We start from the raw sequence: 23,622 nt of genomic DNA, 5'->3' as shown, positions 1-23,622 counted from the left end.
TATACAGTATCTCTCAAGACCTGGGCTTAGTAAGGTTTTCAATGAGTAGAGGGAACATCAGTGATTCGGGTTTTCTCCCTGTCAGGACATATCTCTGGCATTTTACACATTACACTGCAGAATGCTCTTTGTGGACAAATGAGTTGACGCCTCAGGCATTATTTCAAAGTAACTCTGAGAGGGAAGGGTGGGACTGTTGGAAAGACTATTAAAAGAGGACATGGAACAAGTTTTGCTTGCTTCATTTTCACTGTTGAGTCTCATTCCTTGCCAAGATTAAGACTGTTGAAAAGCAAAAATCATTCATGCTTTCCCTTGATGAAGAGCTAGGCAAGCATTTTAAGACTAAAAGAGATTTACAGAGGTCATTTAAGTGAGACCCCATCCTCCACCTGCAGGGAAAACTACACCTAAAAAACTAAGATATAATTATTGCCTCTCTTAAACATTTTTAAAAAGAAGGCATTTCCTTATCTCCTCTACTTTAGGGTGTCTTCTTATTTCTAACTCCCTATCTGCCACTCTGCTTCACTGTTAGAGTCTGATTTTCCTGACAGTAATTATTAAGAAGCATGGCGCAGATCTGCCCATCAGTTTTATATGTTTTATTTGAATTTTAAGAAACTGTAAAAGGAAGAGACCATATTAGTTTCCTCCTACTTCCAAATACAGGAGTCATTTGGTGAATAGTATAATGTTTTTAAAGCTAGAAAGAACCTCAGCATCTGACGATTACAACTTTGGAGTCCAGGAAAATATTTAAGGTAGAGTTACACCTAAAATTCAGATTTTGTGACTATTTTGGTCGGGATTCATTTTCTTACACTGATTAACATATCTCTTAAATACCAAAATAAAGGGATACTATGGCTTCTCCTCCCCCACCCCAAACTAGTTTTTCAAGAATAAAATATATTTCCTCTGTTCTAGGATTGTTTTCAAGGGCTCTTGATTCAAATTAGGAAAACTTCCCTGTCCTGTATGTACCTTAAAACTAGATGATAAAGCTTTACCTAAGCAGGCCTAAAAGGACACTCTTATTTAACAGAGTGCACTGAAGCGATTAACTCTAGTATTTAAAAAATTTCTGTTGTGAAGGCTGGGATGGTCTCCTTTTTGGAACAGTGACAAATTAAAATCTCCCTCATCTCTAAATCTTGCACATTTATTTCTGTGGGAATACACAAGATATGAGCTCATGGCGAAATATGGGAGATTTAAACATATGTGAGATGACACTTTTTTTTCCTAGTTGATTGACTATGTTCTTGATTTTTGAGAGCCCTTTGATCTCTTTCTTTTACAGGAAACTCATTTTTCTCCCTTCTTCAACCAAATCATATATCTGTAGAACTCAATTTTTTCACTAATAGCCAACAAAGGTATCTTGCAGGCTGTGTCCATAACAGGGACGTGCTGCAATCGTATGAGCACATTCTTGCTAACTACAGACTTGCAAAATTCTTGAGATTTTGAAATTTCCCCCTCTTGTAAAAAAGAAAAGATCTCTTCTAATTGAAGTATTAGGTTTTGTAGCAATATGCTGGTCAGAAAAGAAAATTTCTTTTGAGGATAGGATGAAAAGATTAATATATTTAAATCCCTAAACGTAAATTTCAAAGTGGTTGTATTGGCTAGTCCTTGAGTAGGTTTTATTTCTGTCATTTTTAGGTTTACAGAAATATCTGCAGAAAATTCAGAGTTTCCATATACCTGGCCCTATTTTTAACATTTTGCATTACTATGGTACTTTTGTTACAACTGATGGGAGAATATTATTGTAATTGTGCGATTAACTGTAGTTCATAGTTTACATTAGGGTTCATGGTGTTGTACAGGCCTATAATGGTTAGTTGTATTTCTTTTTATTTTTAATGATTGGGTGTTTAATCACCATAAGCTGCACCAAAACAAAATTGGAAGTTGATCGTTTTGATTCAAGTTTTTTTTTTGTTTTTAAGACCAAAAGCATTTCTAGAACTATGTCCTAACTAATTAATATGGATGTGAGCAAAAATTTGGCTACAGGAACATTCGTTACATTTTTTTATGCTAGCAAAAATTTTGAAACAACTGGAATATGCAACAATTGGGATCAGTTAAATGATATTCTAACAATATATTCAATATATAAGCATAAAACATTTTAGAAGAATACTTAGTTTTATGGAAGCATGTCTCCAACAAATCATTAAGTGAAAATAACAGGTCTAAAAACAGAATGAAAAAAATAAATAAATAAAATAAAAACAGAATGTGCACTATGACTACTTTTTGCAAATTAGAAGAAATAAAAGTATATACACATATATACTTAAATATATACACATGCCCAACATGTATATGCATAGAAAAAAAACTGAACATTTACACAGCAAAATGTTTTCATTTGGTGGTTATTTCTAAGAGATTTTTTCTCTTTTATCTACTGGTATTTTGTAATTTTCCGAATGAATATTTGTCACTTTTATACAAAAAATAAATATTACATATATATGTTTTTTAAAAGATCATTGGGTAGTAAACATATGGAATTTATCAATCTTTAGAATCTAGAAGCCAAATGGGTCAAAAGTATAAATAAGCTAAACGAATGAAATAAATTAAAATAAACTTATGGTTAATGATGCCATTAAAAAATGTTAGAAATGTTTGGGAAATGTCCCAAATGTGCTTGGAGTTGCTATCGTAGATGCAGGAATCCACTTTCATGAAACCTCATCATATTACTGTCAAAGATTGGAAAACAGCCTGAAATGTATTGGCTCTCTGATCCAATTGTACCTTTCTGATTTTACCATGTTTCCAGTTCACTCTACTACTTCATTTATCTAACACTGAATATGCACAAGGCTTCATGACAGTTAAACAATACCCAAGAAAGTATTTGCCGTAATCTAAGGTGTTCCATTTTTCTTATTATTTGTACCAAACAAGACGGACAGCCATGATTTTTTGTTGTTGTTGCATGGGCAGGAACCAGGCATTGAACCCCGGTCTCTGACATGGCAGGTGAGAACTCTGCCTGCTGAGCATCCATTTCTACTTCTTGTGCTTGGCTTGTCCTTATCATTTAGTTAAAACTTACTCTGGTTACCAGTGTGTTTTTTCTTTGGGTAAACACCGTGATGTAAAAGAAAAAAAAAGTTTTCAATGTGTCTTGACCTCTCTAGGAACACTGAAGTAACCACTAGGATAAGATTGTCTCAATCTTGTCCCTGCCCTCTTCTTTTTCTCTTTCTTTTAGTCAGGTAGTTGGAGTTGTAATCCTATTTTTGTCACGAAGATCAGTATGTTCTCGGACATGCCAGTTTGTTCCAGTGGTAACTCAGTAAATTGCAAAGCATTAAAAACATAATTATTATTGAACATGATCTCTAAATTTCTAACTAAAATTTTTATTCTATACTTTTGATTATATTTTTAGTGAATTCACCTGATCCAGGAGTCAGAAACTGCATTTTGGTAGCTTTTAGAAGACTCCTTCCACTATACCAAAGCTGCTGCCATAAGTAGAATGATTGGTAACTTTAAAATAACATCATAAGCAGGTAATTCTTCAATGGCTTGGGCTGAGAATTATTGCAAATGATACATGATTTAAAGAAGGCTGTCATAGCCAATACCTAAAAATTTAATTTTCTACATTAAAAAAATAAACTTTTGCTCTTCTTAAATTTAACAAACAAATCTTAAGATGGGTCCAACTGACTTGAAAAGGTCTGTCATTCATACAGCATTTTAGTAGTTTTGCAGGATATTGTCAGTACTAGAAAATGATTGTAGAAGACAGGAAGCAAATATATCTCAGGGTTGGAAAGGCTTCTAAAGATTATTTACATTTGTGGTTCCCAGAGTTTGGGATTTCATGAGCTTATAAAAGTTCAGGAAAAAAAAAAAAAAAAGGCAGACACAGAAGTGTCAACTTTTTATTTTGCCAAATAAGGATATTTAAAAAAACAAACAACCATCTACCATCAACATCATTTTATAAAAGGGCATTTAAATGACACAAATGTAGAAAGATAAACTCTCAGAATAAAGTGCAGTGTTGAAATTGGATAAATAAAAGAAAAATGCATTATACTGTTCTTATTTTTCTAGTTTTTTTTGTGTGTGTGTGGTAAACTTTGCTAGAGACTTACACCTGTCCATATACCAACCTTTTGGAACAACTAATCTAGCCCACTCCATGGCCACTCCTACCTACCTCCTATCCTAATTGAGCATTTATAGGCTCACTGGACACACACACTGGAAACTTCTCAAGCTGAGGAACCATTAAATTTTGGATGGCTCTGACAGAAAATCACCAGTACAGTAGCTATCCTTGGAAAGCTCAACCTCAAATTATTTACACTTAGCCCACACACCTTCTCTCTCACTCTCTCAATATTTTAGACCAGAATCTGAAAAAAAAGAGAATTTTAAGTTTTCCAAAATATACATTAATGCCATCAAAGGAAAATAATGTTTAACAGCACACGTTCTGGAGCCACTTAACATGGATTTTGGTTGTACCTCAAAACTTCATGCCAAACCTTCTAGGAAGTGTCTTACTCTCCCAATATTTTAAATTCAAGCTATTTAAATTAAAGATTTAATAAACATCTAAATCAGGATTATAGCAACGTGGAAGAATTTAAGTCAACATATCTTCCAACAATGAATCTCACTAGTAATTATTTTATCAGTTTCCAAAGCAGCAATTAAAATTGTTTACATTTTCTCCATTTCCACTTTTACGAAATTATTTTATTTGGAACAGATTATTTTCCGTTTAAATTTTTACAACTGAGGTTTGAGTCATTTATCAAGGTTTAATTCCTGTCGCAGGCGATAGATCACGATGGAGCTTTCTTTTGTGATTATTCCTACCATGCCCATTTTCCTAGCTCAGATTTTGCAAACCAAATTAGAGTCAACATTTGATTTCTTGGTAATTTTTTAGTAAGTAAACAATTCTACTGTTAAATTTTAACTGTCGGTTTTATTTTGCGTTAAGGTATGTCTATTTTGTCCGGCTGGATCAACACTGAAGTTTTCAAATCTTGACCAAAACGATTCTTCAAGTTGTTTTGGGGTGGTGGTGGTGGCGGCAGCACTGTAACAACTTTTACTACGTGCAGGTGTCTTCACGGTTGTAGTTTTACTTTTGTTGATTATATTTACCAGAACACTCATTAGGAATTTGGATATTAGATATTTTTCTTCGAGACAAAATGTTTTAGTGGGGAAATAACGCAAAGACGTAGGGCAGCAGGAACAAGAATTTCCGCTTTCCCCCCTTTTCTCCTGTATAAAGATGGTCTCCACCACTCCTTCGAGCGCAGAACTCTATACTTCGTTCAAAACGAGCCAGCTAGACTCTGCTAAATCGGGGATCCCTGCCCAACCACAATCAGCCAGGCATGCTTTTCTCTTCCTCCCCACCAGAGGCGATAGCCTCTTTCAAAACAGAAACCCGGCTGGAATTAGCCGGTCCGGGGGAGCGGCCCTAGATCAAATGTTAAAAACCGCCTCAAAGAGTAAAGGTCAATACTCGACTTCCAAGGATGCCCGAAGCTTTCATCTTCCCGGAAAGATAAAGGTGACTCCTCGCTAATATGCTCTCCAAGCCTGAGGCCACAAGGCCTTTCAGACACTAGGCGGATCCAAAGTGACTAACAAGCAGCTGGAGAGGAACTACCTACTACCGGATGTGGAAGTGAGCCCGAGGCGGGGGTGAGGAAAAGCCGCGGCACGCCTGCGCAGTCGGCAGGGGTTTAGTGCTCAGGCGCAGCTGAGCGGTGACGGTGTGACGCTCGGAGCGTGGGTCGGACTCTCACGGATCGGGTTCCGCCCTCCCTTTCGCTTGCCGACTCTCAGGAGCTTTCGGCCGAGATCTTTTTCCCAGAGTGCTTTGCGCCGTGAAGAAGCGGCTCTCGGGGACTGGGGGCATTTTGTGTTGGCTGGAGCTGAAGGAACAAGATGGCGGCGGCGGCGGAGTGACAGGGGTTCCTCCGGGCGGGAGCCGGCGGCGGCGGTGGCATCGGTAGCGCCGCCCTAACTCACCGCGCCCCTTTTTCATTTCGCGACGTCGCCGCGAAACCGAGGCAGCAGCGGCTGCCCAGAAACAAGTGGCCCAGCCTGGTTACCGCGAAAGCCCGCTCACGAACTGCGGCCTGGCAAAAAGAACCTGACTGAGAGACGGCCATCAGGTTCCCTTCAGACGATTCTGGGCCCTATAACGTCGAGAAAGAGTCTCCGTTTTCCGTTTCCTGCCGCCCTCCTCCGCAGCCTTGATTCGTGGACGGGCCCCGGAGGCCCTTGTCCTCCTCCCAGAGGTGTTGGGGCTTGGCCCCAGCCCTCCATTTTCGTCTCTCAGGATGGCGAGCAGCAGTGGCTCCAAGGCCGAATTCATTGTCGGAGGAAAATATAAACTAGTACGGAAGATCGGGTCTGGCTCCTTCGGGGACATTTATCTGGCCATCAACATCACCAACGGCGAGGTAATCACTTGGGGTGGGGTTCATGCTAACACTGCGCCTTTTCTCACCTTCCCAACCCCCAAACAGCTCGGGCCTCCATCCTACCGCACGCAAGCACTGGGAAGTCCAGGGGGAGCCAGTTTTCCTAGCGTAGGAACCTCCCCCGCTCTCTTTCCCTAAAAGGGAAAGAACCCGATGGCAAGGTTGGATGAACTGTGAGGTTCCCTAGCTTTTAAAATGTCCTCTCCTCGAACTTCTTTTTTTTAAACCCTTGTTTAAGATGAGAATGGTAAAATCCTATTTCTGTGATTCTCGTCCCTTTGTATGTATATAACTATACATATAGGCATATATAATTCTGTTGGTATTCATAGGAAGTTTCTGAACGCCTAGTTCTTTCAAAACCTCTCATTAAGTTCAGAGGTGGCCTCTCTTTTTGGATGAATCATTTTGCTGCACTTTAGAAGATGTACTGATTTCGTCACTACCCTTGAAGAGGCCTTAGAGGCTCGTCGCCGTGTTTTATAATTACAAAGAGAGCTTTATTTTCCCAACCTTTCACTTCCACCTTGTAGTGGCATGTTGGAACTTTGCTAATGTCTCCCCTCCTTTCTCTAGTGACATTGAATCTTTAGGGATGTTGATGCCATCATACCCTCTTTCCCCTGCAGGAAGTAGCAGTGAAGCTAGAATCTCAGAAGGCCAGGCATCCCCAGTTGCTGTACGAGAGCAAACTCTATAAGATTCTTCAAGGTGGGGTTGGCATCCCCCACATACGGTAAGAACCTATAAGCGCACAGGCCAGCCACTGAGGGGAAGTACGGAATGGGAGATGGGTAGATGCATGCAATAGGACCAGCCTAATCCGGGTTCGGTATTTGAATTACCTGGATTTCTTATACCGGTGGTTTCCTAGGAACCGTAAGTCGCCACAATCACGGAGTAAATTTTAGTTTGCCAACTTAAGTTTAGAATTTCCGTTTGTTGTACTCTCTCTGTTTAGCTTCCGTCATTCTACCCGAAGTTAAATATGCGGGTCATCTTTGATCCCTACGCGAAAGGGTTGGCCGCTGCTTTCTTTACGTCGGCACCTCTGATGTCCTTCCGTTTGTCCAGTGAAGTGGATTTGAAGGTGCCAAAGTGACCCGGCTTAGCCAGTTCGGGTTGCTATTGGAGTTAGCTTGGGAAATGGCTGCTCTTTTGTTATGTTTTTGTTCCAACATGTCTTCCTCCTCCGCTTAGAAAATGGCGGAACGACGTGACTCAACCCCATTTTCCTGCCCTTTTCTCGGCTTGGTTTCACAGGTTATGTTTCCTTGATTCCCCCTTTAGTAGTTCTGAGGGGTTTGAACCTTTTAAAAGTCGAGACTAAAGCTGCAGGAGGCGATGGGGTTAGAGGGAAGTCGATGGCCTAGTGGCAGCCTGTTCGAAATCTCTGCAGCAGATGCGACACAAAATTGTCAGATTATACTATGCAAAATCCTTCCTTTTTCTCCGAAGGCTGTTAGTTATTCTTTCCTTTTATGCATAGTGTTATTTGGTAACTTTCAGTCCGTGTACTAAATTTTTATGGGTATTAAAGGCAGTTTGAACACCATCAGCTCTGTTGAAATTTACTCAAGTCAGCTGTATTGAAAGAAATCTTGATTACTTAACTGCAGTTTGACAAGTAATTTTACCTATTGCGTTAGTTTGTCAGTAAAACTTCACAACAGAAAAATTGTGGTCTTTTTTGGGATGAGATGTTGATGAAGGCAAATAGTAACATTCAATCAGGATAAGAGATAATCAGATAAAAAGATGTTGGGTCCTTTTAAATGGTTAATTCTATTCTAAAGGGTTTTACGGTAGTTTGACTTGAGGTTAAAGAGCCTCGTCTTAGAACAGAGACTAAAAATAGTTTAAAATCCAGCCATTTTCATCACACTCAAAAATAATACTTATGGAAAGATCCAGAGATAATTGAGAATTAAATGAAATGGTGTTTACCTGTAGCCTCTTGTTTATAAGAAATTATCAGCCACAGGTCTTGTATTAAGGACTAGATTATATACACTAATTCTGATGTGGAAACAACCAAAATAACATTCTCCTTAAAAAATTTTCAATGCTGATAGACTTTTTATGTGACAGGGAGTGGTGTGTGTGTGTACACTGATGGGCAGTGGAACCCAGGTCTCTCCCACAGGGCAGGAGAGCATTCTACTACTGAACCACCGGTGTACCCTGATAGACAATTTTAATGAAGAAATTGAATGATAAAATGTGCTATTGCTTTTAAGTGAAGAAGTAAATTATTTTGAAGAAAATTATGGGCTTATATTATAAGGTAAAGATTAATGTGAAAACAGAGATGACCCAGATTTGAGATTTTGATTTATTTCTGTCCCCTAAAACCTGTTGTGTGGTAAATTTTATATTTTGGAAGAATGAACACTTTGATTAAAACATGTAGCTTTTTTCTTCTCCGGATGAAAAATGTCCGTTGAAAATTTAAAGTTGTTTTGACTTTTGAGGGCTCTTGTACAAAAACAGGTTGTTGGTTTTTTTTTAAACTAAATAATGGTAACAGAAATTAGTTAATTGGAACAAATGAATATTTTAATTTTTAATGCATTTCGTATGATACCTTTTTTCTGCCTTCAGCACACAGTTGAAGTTCCCCCATATTAATGGGGTTTGATTTTTTTTTATTTTCATTTCACTCAATATATTTTATAAAAGTATTTTTCCAGTGTCACCCTTAGGGCTCTTTTAGCATTCCCAGCTGTAGTTCCTTTTGAATATACTAGTACAATAATCATTTTGGAGTTTGGTTCACATGCGAATAGGGCACTTCATTTTACAACAATTTTATACTTTTAACATAGTATAAAAATCTTCATAGTGGGTAAGTTTGTTTTTTTTTCATTTTTGTTTGTTTGAGGTACTATTACATTAACTACAGTTCAGCCTTTCTAGATTTAGTCCTTGGTATAAAAGATGGGATTTCAGGATCTGGCTCTAAGAAAGCTTGGTGAACTGGTTTGTGAGGGCATCCAGGGGTTTCTTGGAGTAGTCCCTAAGGCAGAAATTTAAATATTTGGGGAGGGTGGAAAAAGAGTAAATTTGTTTTGGAAAGTGGGAGGGTCAGATACATAAAAACAAAAGTGGTTCATTGGTTTTAAAGTGAAGTGTGAGAACTATTTTTCCTCTGAAGGGTAATGAGAACGTGTAATAAGAAAGATTTACATAAACATTCTTTGTTTGTGTGGCAACCTCTTTCCATCCCTTCAGTTTGTTCCCCTTTATTTCCATATCACCTATACAGTGTAAATTGTATGTATGAATACATACTTTACATATTTACTTGGTAAATATAAAATTAAATTGGTTTAATTTTAGCTAGATTAAAGCATTCCATATGTTATCCAGTGTTTTAGAAGTGTCGACACCAATTTTAAAAACTTAAATTTTGCAGCATTTCCGGTTCAGATATCCCTACCCCACTCCACCATCAAAGTTTTCTGTTTATCCCCACCCTACTCTATCCCCAAAGTTTCCTGTTTATAGGATTTGCTTTAAGACACTTAGGGGTATCCTAGTAACGATTGAAAATGACCTGGCCTACATAGCAGCCCTGCCTGGTCATGACTTTGCTGTGTAATTTGAGGGACCTATTGTTTTTGTTTGTTTGTTTGTTTTTTCTTTATTAATTAAAAAATAGCAACAAACAAACAAAACATTAAGATATCATTCCATTCTACATATATAATCAGTAATTCTTAATATCATCACATAGTTGCATATTCATCATTTCTTAGAGCATTTGCATCGATTTAGAAAAAGATATAAAAAGACAACAGAAAAAGGAATAAAACGATAACAGAAAAAAAAAAGATTATACATACCATACGAGGGACCTATTGTTAAACAGAAACATGTATCCAGTTTAGGAGCCAGAGTGAGAATGCTTGTTATTGTAAGAAACTAAAATTCTTGGATGTTGTGAATTGACGTTTTTGAGCTCACTGAAAGTTAGTGTTTTTCTGATACAGCCCTTCCTTTCTTTGTGCCACTCTGAATTGAATTAACGCGTTCTATAAAGAAGCACAATTATGATATAGCCAAAAAAGAGTGCTTAATGAAGAAATTCAGGAATTGGAGGTTTGAGCTCTTAACTCTATCATATGATTTTACCTTGGTGATCTGGGTCAGTCAAACTCTTAACCTCTTTGAGCATGTCACTTTTCTCATCTGTGCAATAAAAAGAGGATTTTACTAAGTAATTTCCTAACTTTGATAGGGCAGGAAAAGAGAACACTGAACAGAAAGATTTAGGATTCCCTACCCTTTTTTCTGCTGGAAAAATGTTAATTTCCTTTTGCTTCTGCATGCTAGCTTTATGGGTAGGATTTTGTTTGAATGAGGGTTACTAGTCTGTTGATCTCAGAAATTTCACCTCTGACAGTTAAAAAACCTGTTATCAGGTTAGTAGCCGAATGTTATTTTAGAAATGAGGCACCACTTAAGACTGAAAAATGCGGTCTGCACCAGGTAAACCGTAGAGTAACCATTAAGAAGAAAGTAAATTAACGGAGTTGTGTAGGGAAAGCATGTACAAAGAAGAAAGAAGGTGAGGGGGTGGGAGAATTGTTGCTCTTTTTTTTTTACTTTTTTTTGTTTGCTGTCTGAATATCAAGTATTTAAGAAAAATATCTTACTAAGATATTTGTGAAGCACTAGTTAATCCTTACTCTTCACTGTTAAAAGCTGTTTAAATTTTAATCTTAGCTTTTAGACACTGAACACATAGCCTGTAAATAAGATTCTAATGCTGTTATCAGAGAACAAAAGATGACACCTGCACTGGGTACCTCCTTTACTAGAGAAATGCATTACTGATCACCAGTTACATGAGAAATGTGATTTTAATTCATAGGGTAACTGAATCCATGGTGTACTAAAGGTGCTGGATGAAACCTGAGAGATGTAGCCTATTTCCTCATCATACAAATTAGACTGTTGTGTCTCTGAGGGGTTACTAGAGTCTCCTGACTCCCAGTTCTACTCTGAGCCATTATCACCTTCATGTCAAGGTCACATCGTACTTGCTCACATACCCCACCCTTTTGGATTCAGTGCTGGAAAGCCATAGTACTTCGCTTTCTTCACTTAATGGCATTTGGCCTTACACTGAGAATGGAAAGAGAGAAAACAGAACTGTAAATTAACTCTCCTTTTAATAGCTTTCATAATACAGGTAAATGCCTAGTGAGAAAAATAATGCTTTTTGTTACTGTTTTTGTTTCTCCTATACTCTCAAATGGCACTTAAAATTTCTGATGGCTGTATTAATATAGTATGCACTCGTGTGTTTTAATGGGATTTTTTTTAAGAAAGCAGGTATAATTTACCTACAGGGAAATGCACAGTTCTTAGTGTACATCGTACCAGTTTTGACACTATTCATAGCACACACTCTTACTGAGAGAAATAATATTTAATAGAATTTTTCTTTTTAAGTATGCTGCTAATCTTTGGTAAGCTTTGGTCTGTGAACATAGGCTTAAAATATGTTATTTGATTGCATCATAATTATGCATTATTATGAATTTGATGTTAATTTGTGCATATGCAGTGCAACAAGTTAGTAGAATATCATCATAAAGTACTCTATAAAACTTAACCTGATAAAATAGTCATGTGGTGGTAGTGAATACTTGTGATGGTTGAAAACTTTACCTTATTCTTGTCTTTGAAAAACTAGAATACTGCCTTTCCGTTGTGAGTGATCAGTGGCATGTGTTGTGGCCTTTTTATTGGGGACTTTGAAAGTGCCCCAAATAGATTGCCCCAAATAAAAAAAGATTGGCTAGAGAGAGCATGCTTTGATCCTCAACATAAAGGGAAGTGGAAAGAGTATTTTATTGAAAGTCAAAGTTAGGGTACTATTTTATGATACCATCTAGATGTGCACCTTAAATGAATTCTTTAATTTGTCATGCCAGTTTTCATTTGTAAAAGGGACTTTGTAAGACCAACTAGGTCTTAAGAGGTTTTTTCAATGCGTTATATAAATTGATAGGGTCAATAGGATAAGAGACACCTATTCCGTTCTCTGATGCAGAAAGTTAATAACATTAAGTATAGTTGCCTTTTATTTGTTCTTTTTTATTTTAACTTTTTATTCTATAGTATAACAGATACAAAGCAAAGAAATAAAAAAGCAATAGTTTTCGAAGCACTCTTCAAAAAGTAGTTACAGGATAGATCCCAAAGTTTGTAATGAGCTACCATATGATCTGATCCTCTCATATTTTTCCTTCTGGCTGCTCCAGAATATAGGCTAGGGGGCTTAAATACTTTATCATCACAATCAACTTTTTTTCCCTTCTGTTTTTGTGAACAGTAACATATACAATTTCAAAATTTTAGGTTTTTACTTCTAGCTACTCAAAAATACTGAAGAGTAAATGAGATACCAATTTAATGATTCAGCATTCATATTCATTTGTTAAGTCCTATCTTCTATGTATAATTCCACCATCACCTTTGATCTTTCTATGTACCTCTCTTTGGGGTTGTTTGGGCTATGGCAGTTCTAAATTTTTGATATTGGAAGGGTCTGTTACTAATATGGGGTAGGGAGATGAAACTATCTGATGTTCCGAACCAGGGACCTATCTGGAGGTTGTAGGTTTCTGGAAAGTTACTCTAATGCCTGGAACCCTTGTGGAATCTTATATATTGCTGTAGGTGTTCTTTAGGATTGGTTGGAATGGTCCTGCTTGGGAGTTGGCAGGTTATGATAAGGTAGCAAGGTCTACCTGAAGCTTGCATAAGAGCAACCTCCAGAGTAGCCTCTCGACTCCATTTGAACTCTCTGCCACTGATAACTTATTAATTACATTTCTTTTCCCCCTTTTGGTCAGGATGTAATTGTTGATTCCATGGTGCCAGGTCTGGATTAACCCCTGTGGGTCACCTCCCATGTCACTGGGGAGACTTTTCACCCCTGGATGTCATGTCCCATGTAGGGGGGAGGGCAATGATTTCATTTGCAGAGTTGGGCTTAGAGAAACTGAAGCCACATCTGAGCAACAACAGAGGTCCTCCAGAAGTAACTCTTAGGCATGCCCATAGGTAGTGTAAGCTTCTCTGCTATCTATATAAGCTTCACAAGAGTAAGTCTCATGATCGAGGGCATGTCCTATTGATTTGGGTATTCCTGAAGTTTGACATAGTATCTGGGTTTCCCTGATGGTAAGGTTTAATAGTTCCATATTCTTTCTCCCCTCCCTCTGGGGACTTTACCAGTACTTTCTTATTATCTGCTTAATATGCTCTAGGATGTTTCCAGGCATTACTATAATCTATATAGGATTAAAGGGCCTCTTTCTTATTCTGTGCTTCCTGTATTTCAGTTGTTCAAATGAGCTATACAGATAGGTTGAATTAGATTATGCACTACAGAAATTATTTTCTTAAGATCCATGTATACTATAGAAATAAGGGGATTGTTATTTGAGTTTCGTGTGCTAAGACCTAATTTCTTTTAGCTCAGTATGCAAGAAAAAAGAAAACCTATTATCCAAGCATTGTGTATGATCATTACAACAGTTTGCCTAAAGTAACATAACTAAGGTATGATTTCTACTCCCAGTGATTCCTGCACTTTGCTGCACATTGGAATCATGTGAGGTTCTTCAAAAAATACTAACACTGGGCTCCTCAGACATTTTGATTTAATTGGTTTGGGTGTGACCTGGGCATCAGGATGATCACTTAGGCAACCACATGATTCTGGTGTACCCATATTTTCAGAGATTTATAAAGCTGAATTTTTTCAAAAATTTATTTATTAATTAAAAATTAACAAATGAAATAAAACATTAACATATATAATCAGTAATCCACAATATCATCACTTAGTTGCATATTCATTATTTCTTAGAACATTTGCATCAGTTCAGAAAAAGAAATAAAATGAAAACAGAAAAAAAGATTATATCTGCCATACCCCTTACCCCTCCCTTTCAGTGATCACTAGTATTTCAAACTAAATTTATTTTAACATTTGTTCCCCCTATTATTTATTTTTATTCCATATGTTCTACTATTTGTTAACAAGGTAGATAAAAGGAGCATCAGACACAAGGTTTTCATAATCACAGTCACATTGTGAAACTATATCATTATTCAATCATCATCAAGAAACATGGCTACCAGAACACAGCTCTACATTTTCAGACAGTTCCCTCCAGCCTCTCCATTATATCTTGAATAACAAGGTGATATCTAATTAATGCGTAAGAATAACCTCCAGGATAACCTCTGGACTCTGTTTGGAATCTCTCAGCCATTGACACTTTGTCTCATTTCACTTTTCCCCCTTTTGGTTGAGAAGGCTTTCTCAATCCCTTGATGCTGAGTCTGAACCAGCTTTTTATTCCTCCTACCATTATACTAAATCCTTAAACTCCATTTCCACACATATTACCTTGGTTTTTATCTATATAAATTGGAAAACTCATACAGTTCATTTGGAGTACAGTATACCTAATGGGTTGGGCTTTGTAACTCACATTTTGGGCCCTTTTGGGACTTCAGTCATTATAGGTCTGGAAGAAATGAGAGATGTTAGGGATTGGTCATGAAAAGAATTAGAAGTATTTTCCAAGCCAACTGTTTCATGGCTTTCATTTGCAGTTTCATCTGTTAAAACAGGATTACTTACTCCATGGTTAATCCTATCAAGTAGAGATTGGGTGGCCAACTCCTCAGGGCAGACTAGAGGTGGAGCAGCTACGTCCTCAGAGAAGACTATTACAGGGTTATCTAGAAAAGATTCAGCTTGATCTCTCTGCAGCCTTCATAAGTCACTATCCCATTTTTTAGGATCTCCTTTCCAATCAATGCCTTCACTTTAAAGGCAGACACCATGCAAGTTCAAATTTCAGCTTACATTGTAAAATTGCTACTCTAATAATGAGACTCTTGGTCTGACTTTCAGCTCTCATGTCTACAGCTACAGGAAATAAGATTTTCCTTCAGGGAACTTGTAGAAACTTTTACATCTATTAGACAGCACATAACTTTCTCACTTGAAACCTTCAGCTCCTATAAAGCTGAATTTTTAATTTATACATTTCAAGTTAATAATTCAGGAAATTCTGTGCCAGCAGCCTAAGTCCAAAAGTCAAATGCTTTGTTTTCGGAAAAGTATTTTCCTCTTCAGATGTCTCAGATGCATTCCTACAAGAAAGCAATCTACAAACTTCTTGTGGGCAAAGACTGTGTCTAGCCTACTGGGTATTTTTATGTGCTCCTTAGCATAATGCTGGGTATAAGGAAGGCACTAAAGATTCATAGTAAGGAAATTCAACTTCCATTGAATCTATGTGCATTTCCTTTTTTTTTAACACCTTGGCCTTGGTGTGTACCTTTGTTGCAATTGATGAAAACCACATTGTAATAACTATACTATTAACTAGCCCATGGTTTAACTTATGCATTGCTGTTTCATTTGTGCAGTTCCATAGGTTTTGTTTAAAATTCTTTAAACGAAGACTTAAAATTTTCTCTTTTAACCATATTCAAATATATAGTTCAGTTCTGTTAATTACATTGACAGTGTTGTGTTCCCATCACCACCATCCATTACTAAAACTTCCACAGTCCCATACAGAAACTCTGTATATTGTACATCTTAATTAACTATCCTATTCTTTAACCCCATTCTCTATCTTGGTAGCTTGTGGTCTAGATTCTGACTTTGAATTTGCTTATTCTGATTATTTTATATCACAGTGAGATCAAACAATATTTATCCTTTTGTATCTGGCTTATTTCACTCAACACGATGTCTTCAAGGTTTAATCCACATTATCACTTGTATCAGAACTTTACGGTTGAGTAATATTCAATTGTTTGTGTAAACCACATTTACCTTATCCATTCATCGGTTAATGGATACTTGGGTTGCTTCCATTTTGTGATGTTCTGAACATTGGAGTGCAAATACCTGTTCGAGTCTGCTTTCAGTTCTTTTGGGTAATACCCAAAAGTGGGATTGCTGAGTCATGTGGTAATTCTATACTTCCCTTTTTGAAGGACTGCCTGGCTTTCATTGCAACTGTACCATTTTACATTTCCACCAGCAATGAATGAGTGTTCCTATTTCTCTGCATCTTCTCCAACGCTTGTACTTTTTCTTTTCTTTTTCTTCTTTTTCTTTTTTGCAATAGTAGCCATTCTAGTTGATGTAAAATATTATTTCATTGTGGTTTTGATTTGCATTTCTCTAATGGCTAATGATTTTGAGCATCTTTTCATTTGCTTTTTTTGCCATTTGTATGTTTGCTTTGGAGAAATATTTATTGGAGTCTTTTGCCTACTTTTTAATTGGATAGTTCCTCTTTGTTGTTGAAGGATTTATTTATAGATGCTGGATATGAAACCTTTATCAGATATGTGATTTCCAGATATTTTCTTCCACTATGTAGGTGGTTGTTTACTTTCATGATGAAGTCCTTTGCACAAAAATTTTAAATTTCAATGCAGTCCCATTAATTTTTTTCTTTTGTTGCTTTGTGCTTTGGGTATAAAGTCTAAGAAACCCTCCCCTAACACAAGGTCCTCAAGATACTTCTCTACGTTTTCTTCTAAGAATTTATAGTTCTGGCTCCTGTATTTAGTATCTTTGATCCATTTTGAATTCATATTTGTATACAGTGTGGTGTGGGATGTATTAACCTTTCTTTTTCCTGTTTATTTTAAATCTGCAGTGCAAGAAAATGGCAAGGCCAGGGCTAGAACTTATGTTCCTAGCTGCTAGTCCAGTATTATTAGTATGATATCGCATGTACTATTGACTTAGCCTGCTTCCCATTCTTAAACCCAACTGCAGGTTTACTGAACCAATTTTTTTTTTGTATTTTATTTATTAATTTAAAAAAATTTAACAAACGAAATACAGCATTAACATAGGTAATCAGTAATTCACAATATGAACCAATTTTTAATCATCTGGTCACTTAAGGGTTTATTCTATGGGTACTATATAGTATAGTTCTGTATTATTTTTAGCTCAGGTCTGCACAGAGTCTGTGAATATCTATTTACATATTTAATCATTGTCTTTTTCTATCTGGTTATAACTTTCCTAGTAGCTTGGGTTGCCTCTTCCATTTTCTCCTTTGTTATGTAACATTTCTAGCCCATACCCTATGTCCTTTCCTCTCCTCCCACTTCAAACATAAATTTTATCAACTGTACTTAAAGTGGTTAAACATCCTCTTCTCAGGAAATGTATCTGGAAGTGTTAAGTGTGAGGAGCATGATGTGTTAGAGGAGTCTATTCTCAAATGCTTAGGTAATAGACAAGACAGATAGTGATATAATAAGTATCACAAAATGCTGAAAGTTGGTAAATTGGGTATTTGGGTGATGGGATGTATTGGAGGTTTATGTATTGTTTTTCTATTGTTTTTGCAATTTTCCTGTAAGTTTCAAAGTTACTTATTATTTTAAAAAGTTTGAAAAATAAGTTATCAAACTTTGGGATATATATATATATTTTTTTAAAGTGAAGAAATTTTTTTTTTTTGGTAAAGCTAGGAAACAAATGTAAACCTGTGTGTGTGTGTGCACGCACATGCGCATGTGTGTTCTAATAATGCATGTGGACGTAAGTAGGTAAAGAAAGTACTAGTTATCTAAAAAATCAAAAGTACTTTAGTAGAAAATACAGTATAACCGGGCTGTCAGAATATTCACTCTTTTTGAAGGTCTGTTCAGGAATGACTACCCCTGATCTTTTAACTTTTCTATTGTATAGTATAACTATATATATATATACACAAAGCAAAGAAATAAGAAGCAATAGTTTTCGAAGCACCCTTCAGTAAGAAGTTTTATTTTCTTATTCATTTTTTTCCCTCTAGTGTAGAGAATTTGAGCTACTTTTGAGTATATTTTTCAGATATTTTTTCACCTGGAACACTTTGCTCCATTTAAAAAAAGATTTGCTAATAAGCAAATTAATGGAATGTGCTGAAAATGTTCCATTCCTCCAGAGTTACTCTCTTAGTGTTTTTATACATAAAATACTACCTGTAATACAAGTGTTTCTTTGTATAAATTTAGGAAAAATCATGTACTGGGGGTTATTTGGAAGAAATACGGTTGATTTATTTTCTTGCTCAAATGTTTAATGTACATTAATCGTATTTTCCCTTTTTTAGGCGTGAAAGTAAGTGACATCAGGATTTTGAGCCTTGAGAATTTGAGAGTTAAATCGGGAAGGCAGAAAGGGGGAACATTTTTAATTTTAGAAGTAAGATAGATGGGTATGGCTTTGGACATACACAGTTTAAGATGATAGAGTTTACCAAGCTCAGCTATTCTGTAATTAAGTTCTCCGAAACTACAGAACTAAATTTAAGCCAGGCAGTTAGGATTGAGGTTAGGTCTGAGCCAGGTGAACATATAAGTGATAGTGGAGAAAGTAAGTTACTTGAGGAGCACTGAAACTTGGTGGAGATTCAAGATTAATCATTACAGGGAAATCAGGATGGAGGATTGTTTATGTTAGAGGTAGTCAGTACATTCGAGAATTAGAAAAGTGAGACTTAAGGTTTGGCTCCAACAGAGCCCAGTATCTAGTAGATGCTTAGTAAATAATTTTTGATTCAGTGATGTGGTGTGAGGGCAGTCTGGTGATAGAATAAATATGTAAATTGAAAGATTGCATAGACCAGATTTTGGGGTGACTTACATGTGAAACTTCTGCTGTTTGGCTGGTGAAGGGGTTGGGGAATTGATAAGAAATGGCTACCTGAAACTGCAGGAGAGAATGGAAGTAGAATATTTAAGAAGCAAATAAAATAATCCAGTTATCGTTCAGAACCTAGTTCAGATAACTACTTTTTCTAAGGAGCTTTATCTCTGAATAAATTGCTCCCTCTCCATTTTCTGTTTACTTTTTGTTGCCTTTATAGTGCTCTTGCCTTTTAGTTATCCTTCTAGATCTTAAGATAGGGATTATGCCTATCATGCTTATCAGACACCTAGTAGCTGCTTAATAAGTGTTCCATGTGGATGTATTTTGGTAGCTAAAATTCAGTATAATTGGTTTCTATTAAAATACTGTATATTTTATTTTATGCATTTAAAATTTTTCTGAGAACATATCTGTAGGCTTCACCAGACAACCATAGGCAGGCAATACATGACATCAAATTGGAACAAGTTATTCTCAACTTCCTGCCTTCCCCAAGTACCCCTCTCCTCACACACATATGTACACTTGTTTGACAAGCTCTTTGGTCATTATGGCTGGAGGAATTTGTTGGAGGAATTAGTCACTCAATGACTATAATTGATGGAGGAATTAGTCACTCAGTGAATTATCCAGTACAGGCATACCTCAGAGATGCTGCAAATTCCATTCCAGGCCCCACTGCAATAAAGCAGATCAAAAATTTTTTGCTTTCCCTGTGCACATAGAAGTTACTTTTACACTGTATTACAGTCTGTTAAGTGTGCAATAGAATCATGTCTAAAAAACAATGTATAAACTTTAATTAAAGACTTCAATGCTAAAAAAACACTGAGCCTTCTGGTGGAAGGTCTCAACCCCATGTGAACGGCTGCTGATTTCAGGTAGGTCAGCCTGACTTCAGAGTGATTGCTGAAGATTGGGGTGGCTGTGGCAGTTTCTTAAAGTAATGAAGTTTGAAAAAAAAATGAAGTTTTCCACATTGATTGACGCTTCCTTTCATGAAAGATTTTTCTTTAGCATGCAATGCCGTTTGATAGTATTTTACCCACAGTAAAACTTCTTCCAAAATTGGAGTCAGTCCTCAAACCCTGCCTCTACTTTAACAACTAAGTTGATGTAATAGTCTAACTCCTTTCTTGTCATTTCTACAGTGTTTACAGCATCTTCACCATGAGTAGGTTACAGCTGAAGAAACCACTTTCTTTGCTCATCCTTGAAAAGCAAGTCCTCATCCATTCAGGTTTGAGTATGAGATTGTAGCAATTCAGTCACATCTTCAGGCTCTACTTTTAATTCTCGTTCTCTTACTATTTCCACTACGTCTGAATTTACTTCCTCCACTGAAGTCTTGAACCCCTCAAAGACATCCATGAGGATTGGAACCAACTTCTTTCACATTCCAGTTAATTTTGATACTTTGACTTCCCATGAGGCATGAATGACTCTCCAGAGGTTTTCAGTTCACTGTCCATATCTATCAGGAAGCACTATGTAGGGCAGCTATAGCTTTATGAATTGTATTTCTCAAATAATAAGGCTTGAAAGGCGATCTGACTCCTTCATCTATGGGCTGCGGAATGGATGTTGTGTTAGCAAGCATGAAAGCCACATTCATCTGTTGTACATCTCCATAAGAGCTCTTTGGTGACCAGGTACATTGTCAGTGAGCAGTAATATTTTGAAAGGAATCTCTTTTTTCCTGAGTAATAGGTCTCAATAGTGACCTTAAAATATTCAGTAAACCATGTTGTAAATAGATGTCCTGAGATCCAGGCTTGGTTCCATTTCTAGATTACAGGCACAGTTGATTTAGCATTATTCTTCAAGGATCCTAGGTTTAATAATGGTAAATGAGCATTGGCTTCCGCTTTAAGTCACAATCTGTATTAGCTCCTAATAAGAGAGTCTTTTTGTTCTTTGAAGGCATGCATTGACTTCTTTCTAGCTATAAAGTCCTAGATGACATCTTCAAATAGAAGCCTGTTTTGTCTGCATTGGAAATCTGTTTAGGGTAGCTGCCATCATCAATTATCTTAGCTAGGTTTTCTGGATAATTTGCCGCAGGTTTTACCTTGTATTTTATAGAGATGGCTTTTTTCCTTAAATCTCATGAACCAACCTCTGCTACCTTCAAACTTTTCTTCTGCAGCTCCCTCACCTCTCTTAGCCTTTATAAAATTTAAGAGAGTTAAGGCCTTGCTCTGAATTAGGCTTTGGTTTAAGAGAATGTTGTGGCTGGTTTGATCTATCTGGCCGCTCACACTTGCTCCATTTTAGCAATAAAGCTGTTTTGCTTTTTTGTCATTTGTGTTTTTACTGGAGTAGTACTTTTAATTTTCTTAAAGAACTTTTCCTTTGCATTCACAACTTGGCTAACTGTTTGGTGTATGATGCAAGAGGCCTAGCTTTTGTCATATCACAGCTTTCAGCATGACTTCCTCACTAAGCTTAAGCATTTCTAGCTTTTGATTGCAAGTGAGAGGCTTGCAACTCATTCTTCCTTTCACTGGAACACTTGGCCATGGTAGGGTTGTTATTATTATTTTTTTTATCATAAGGGTGTTCCTTTATTCTTTCAGATGATTCCATTCTTAGCTCACTTTTTTTTTGCAGTAAAGTTTTGTGTTTTTTTGATATTTTTATTGAGATACATCATGCACAATCAGTGGTTCACAGTATCACACATAGTTGTGTATTCATCACCAGCATAATTTTTAGAACATTTTCATCCCTCTGGAAAAAGAAGTAAAAAGAAAAACCTCATCCCATACCATTACCTCTCCCTCTCATTGACCACTAGTATTGTAATCTATCCAGGTTTTTGTTTGTTTGTTTTTCAAATTTTTTTTTATTAATGAAAAAAATTACAAGAAACAAACATTCCCAACACATACACTCAGCAGTTCACAATATCATCACATAGTTGCATATTCATCACCATGATTATTTCCCAGGACATTAGCATCAATTCAGAAAAAGAAATAAAAAGACAACAGAAAAATATAACAAACAGAAAAAAAGAAAAAAAAAATTTACAGGCCATACCCCTTACTGATCCCTTTCATTGATCACTAGCATTTCAAACTAAATCTATTTTAACATTTGTTCCCCCTATTATTCATTTTTATTCCATATGTTCCTCTCATCTGTTGACAAGGTAGATAAAAGGAGCATCAGATACAAGGTTTTCACAATCACACAGTCACATTGTGAAAGCTATATCATTTTACAATCATCGTCAAGAAACATGGCTACTGGAACACAGCTCTACATTTTCAGGCAGTTCCCTCCAGCCTCTCCATTACATCTTGGATAGCAAGGTGATATCTACTTAATGCATAAGAATAACCTCCAGGATAATCTCTCAACTCTGTTTGAAATCTCTCAGCCATTGACACTTTGTCTCATTTCACTCTTTCCCCTTTTGATCAAGAAGGTTTTCTCAATCCCTTGATGCTGGGTCTCAGCTCATTCTAGAGTTTTCCTCAATCCGTTGATGCTGAATCTCAGCTCATCCTGGGATTTCTGTCCCACGCTGCCAGGAAGATCCACACCCCTGGTAGTCATGTCCCACGTAGACAGGGGGAGGGTGATGAGTCTGCTTGCTGTGTTGGCTGAAGAGAGAGGCCACATCTGAGCAACAAAAGAGATTCTCTTGGGGGTGACTCTTAGGCTTAATTTTAAGTAGGCTTGACCTATCCCCTGTGGGGTTAAGTTTCATATGAACAAACTCCAAGACTGGGGGCTCAGCCTATAGCTTTGGTTGTCCGCACTGCTTGTGAGAATATCAAGAATTCAGCTTGGGGAAGTTGAGTTTTCCCCACCCCGTTCTCACCATTCCCCGTAGGGGACTTTGCAAATACTTTTCCACTCACTGATCAAATCACTCTGGGAGTCATCAGGGCATCACCTGGACAAACCAACAAAATCTCATGTCCTATACAAAGTTCCATGTACTTAAGGTGTTCAATCAACTATCCACATAAGTTATATTAGGAGATGCACTAGTCAAAGTATAGATTTGTACCAAATAAACATTTTTTGCTTTAGTCTCACACATTAGTTGAAATTTTTAAATATTAAGTACTATCTATTTTCAGCACACTGCAGTAATGACATTCTTTTGTTCTTCCTCACGCAAAAACATTTTTTAAATTTGTACATTTAGTCACTGTGCTTATACACTCTAGGCATTCCTAGATTACACCATCTCAATCTTTATCGTCTATCTTTCTTTGTGATTTCATTTATGCCCCAGCCCTCCTCCCTCTATCATTCTCATATGCAGCTTCATTCAGTGTTTAACATAATTGTATTACAGTTAGGTAATATTGTGCTGTCCATTTCTGAGTTTTTATATTCAGTCCTGTTGCACAATCTATATCC

The 23,622-nt window shown here is 36.8% G+C and overlaps 1 protein-coding gene across 15 annotated transcripts in view; it reads left to right on the top strand.

The window, feature by feature from the left end:
• The first annotated feature begins 5,757 nt into the window (after positions 1-5,757).
• The window catches only part of CSNK1A1 (casein kinase 1 alpha 1), a 53,202-nt gene continuing 35,337 nt past the window's right edge, over positions 5,758-23,622 (top strand). For 9 of the 15 annotated variants that reach the window (XR_013166257.1, XM_077137382.1, XM_077137381.1 and 6 more), the window contains exons 1-2: positions 5,761-6,491; positions 7,142-7,248. Coding sequence is in view for 12 of the 15 variants with exons in the window: in XM_077137382.1 (XP_076993497.1) it covers positions 6,369-6,491; positions 7,142-7,248 (230 nt within the window). In the remaining 3 variants the exon portion in view is untranslated. Of the gene's footprint in view, positions 6,492-7,141; positions 7,392-23,622 lie in introns of those variants that run through there. The other 6 variants (XR_013166259.1, XM_077137385.1, XM_077137383.1 and 3 more) reach the window with 4 other exon arrangements.

This window comes from Tamandua tetradactyla, chromosome 20 (genome assembly GCF_023851605.1).
Source record: "Tamandua tetradactyla isolate mTamTet1 chromosome 20, mTamTet1.pri, whole genome shotgun sequence".
Lineage (NCBI taxonomy): Eukaryota > Metazoa > Chordata > Mammalia > Pilosa > Myrmecophagidae > Tamandua > Tamandua tetradactyla.
This window is presented reverse-complemented; position numbering and strand designations above follow the sequence as displayed.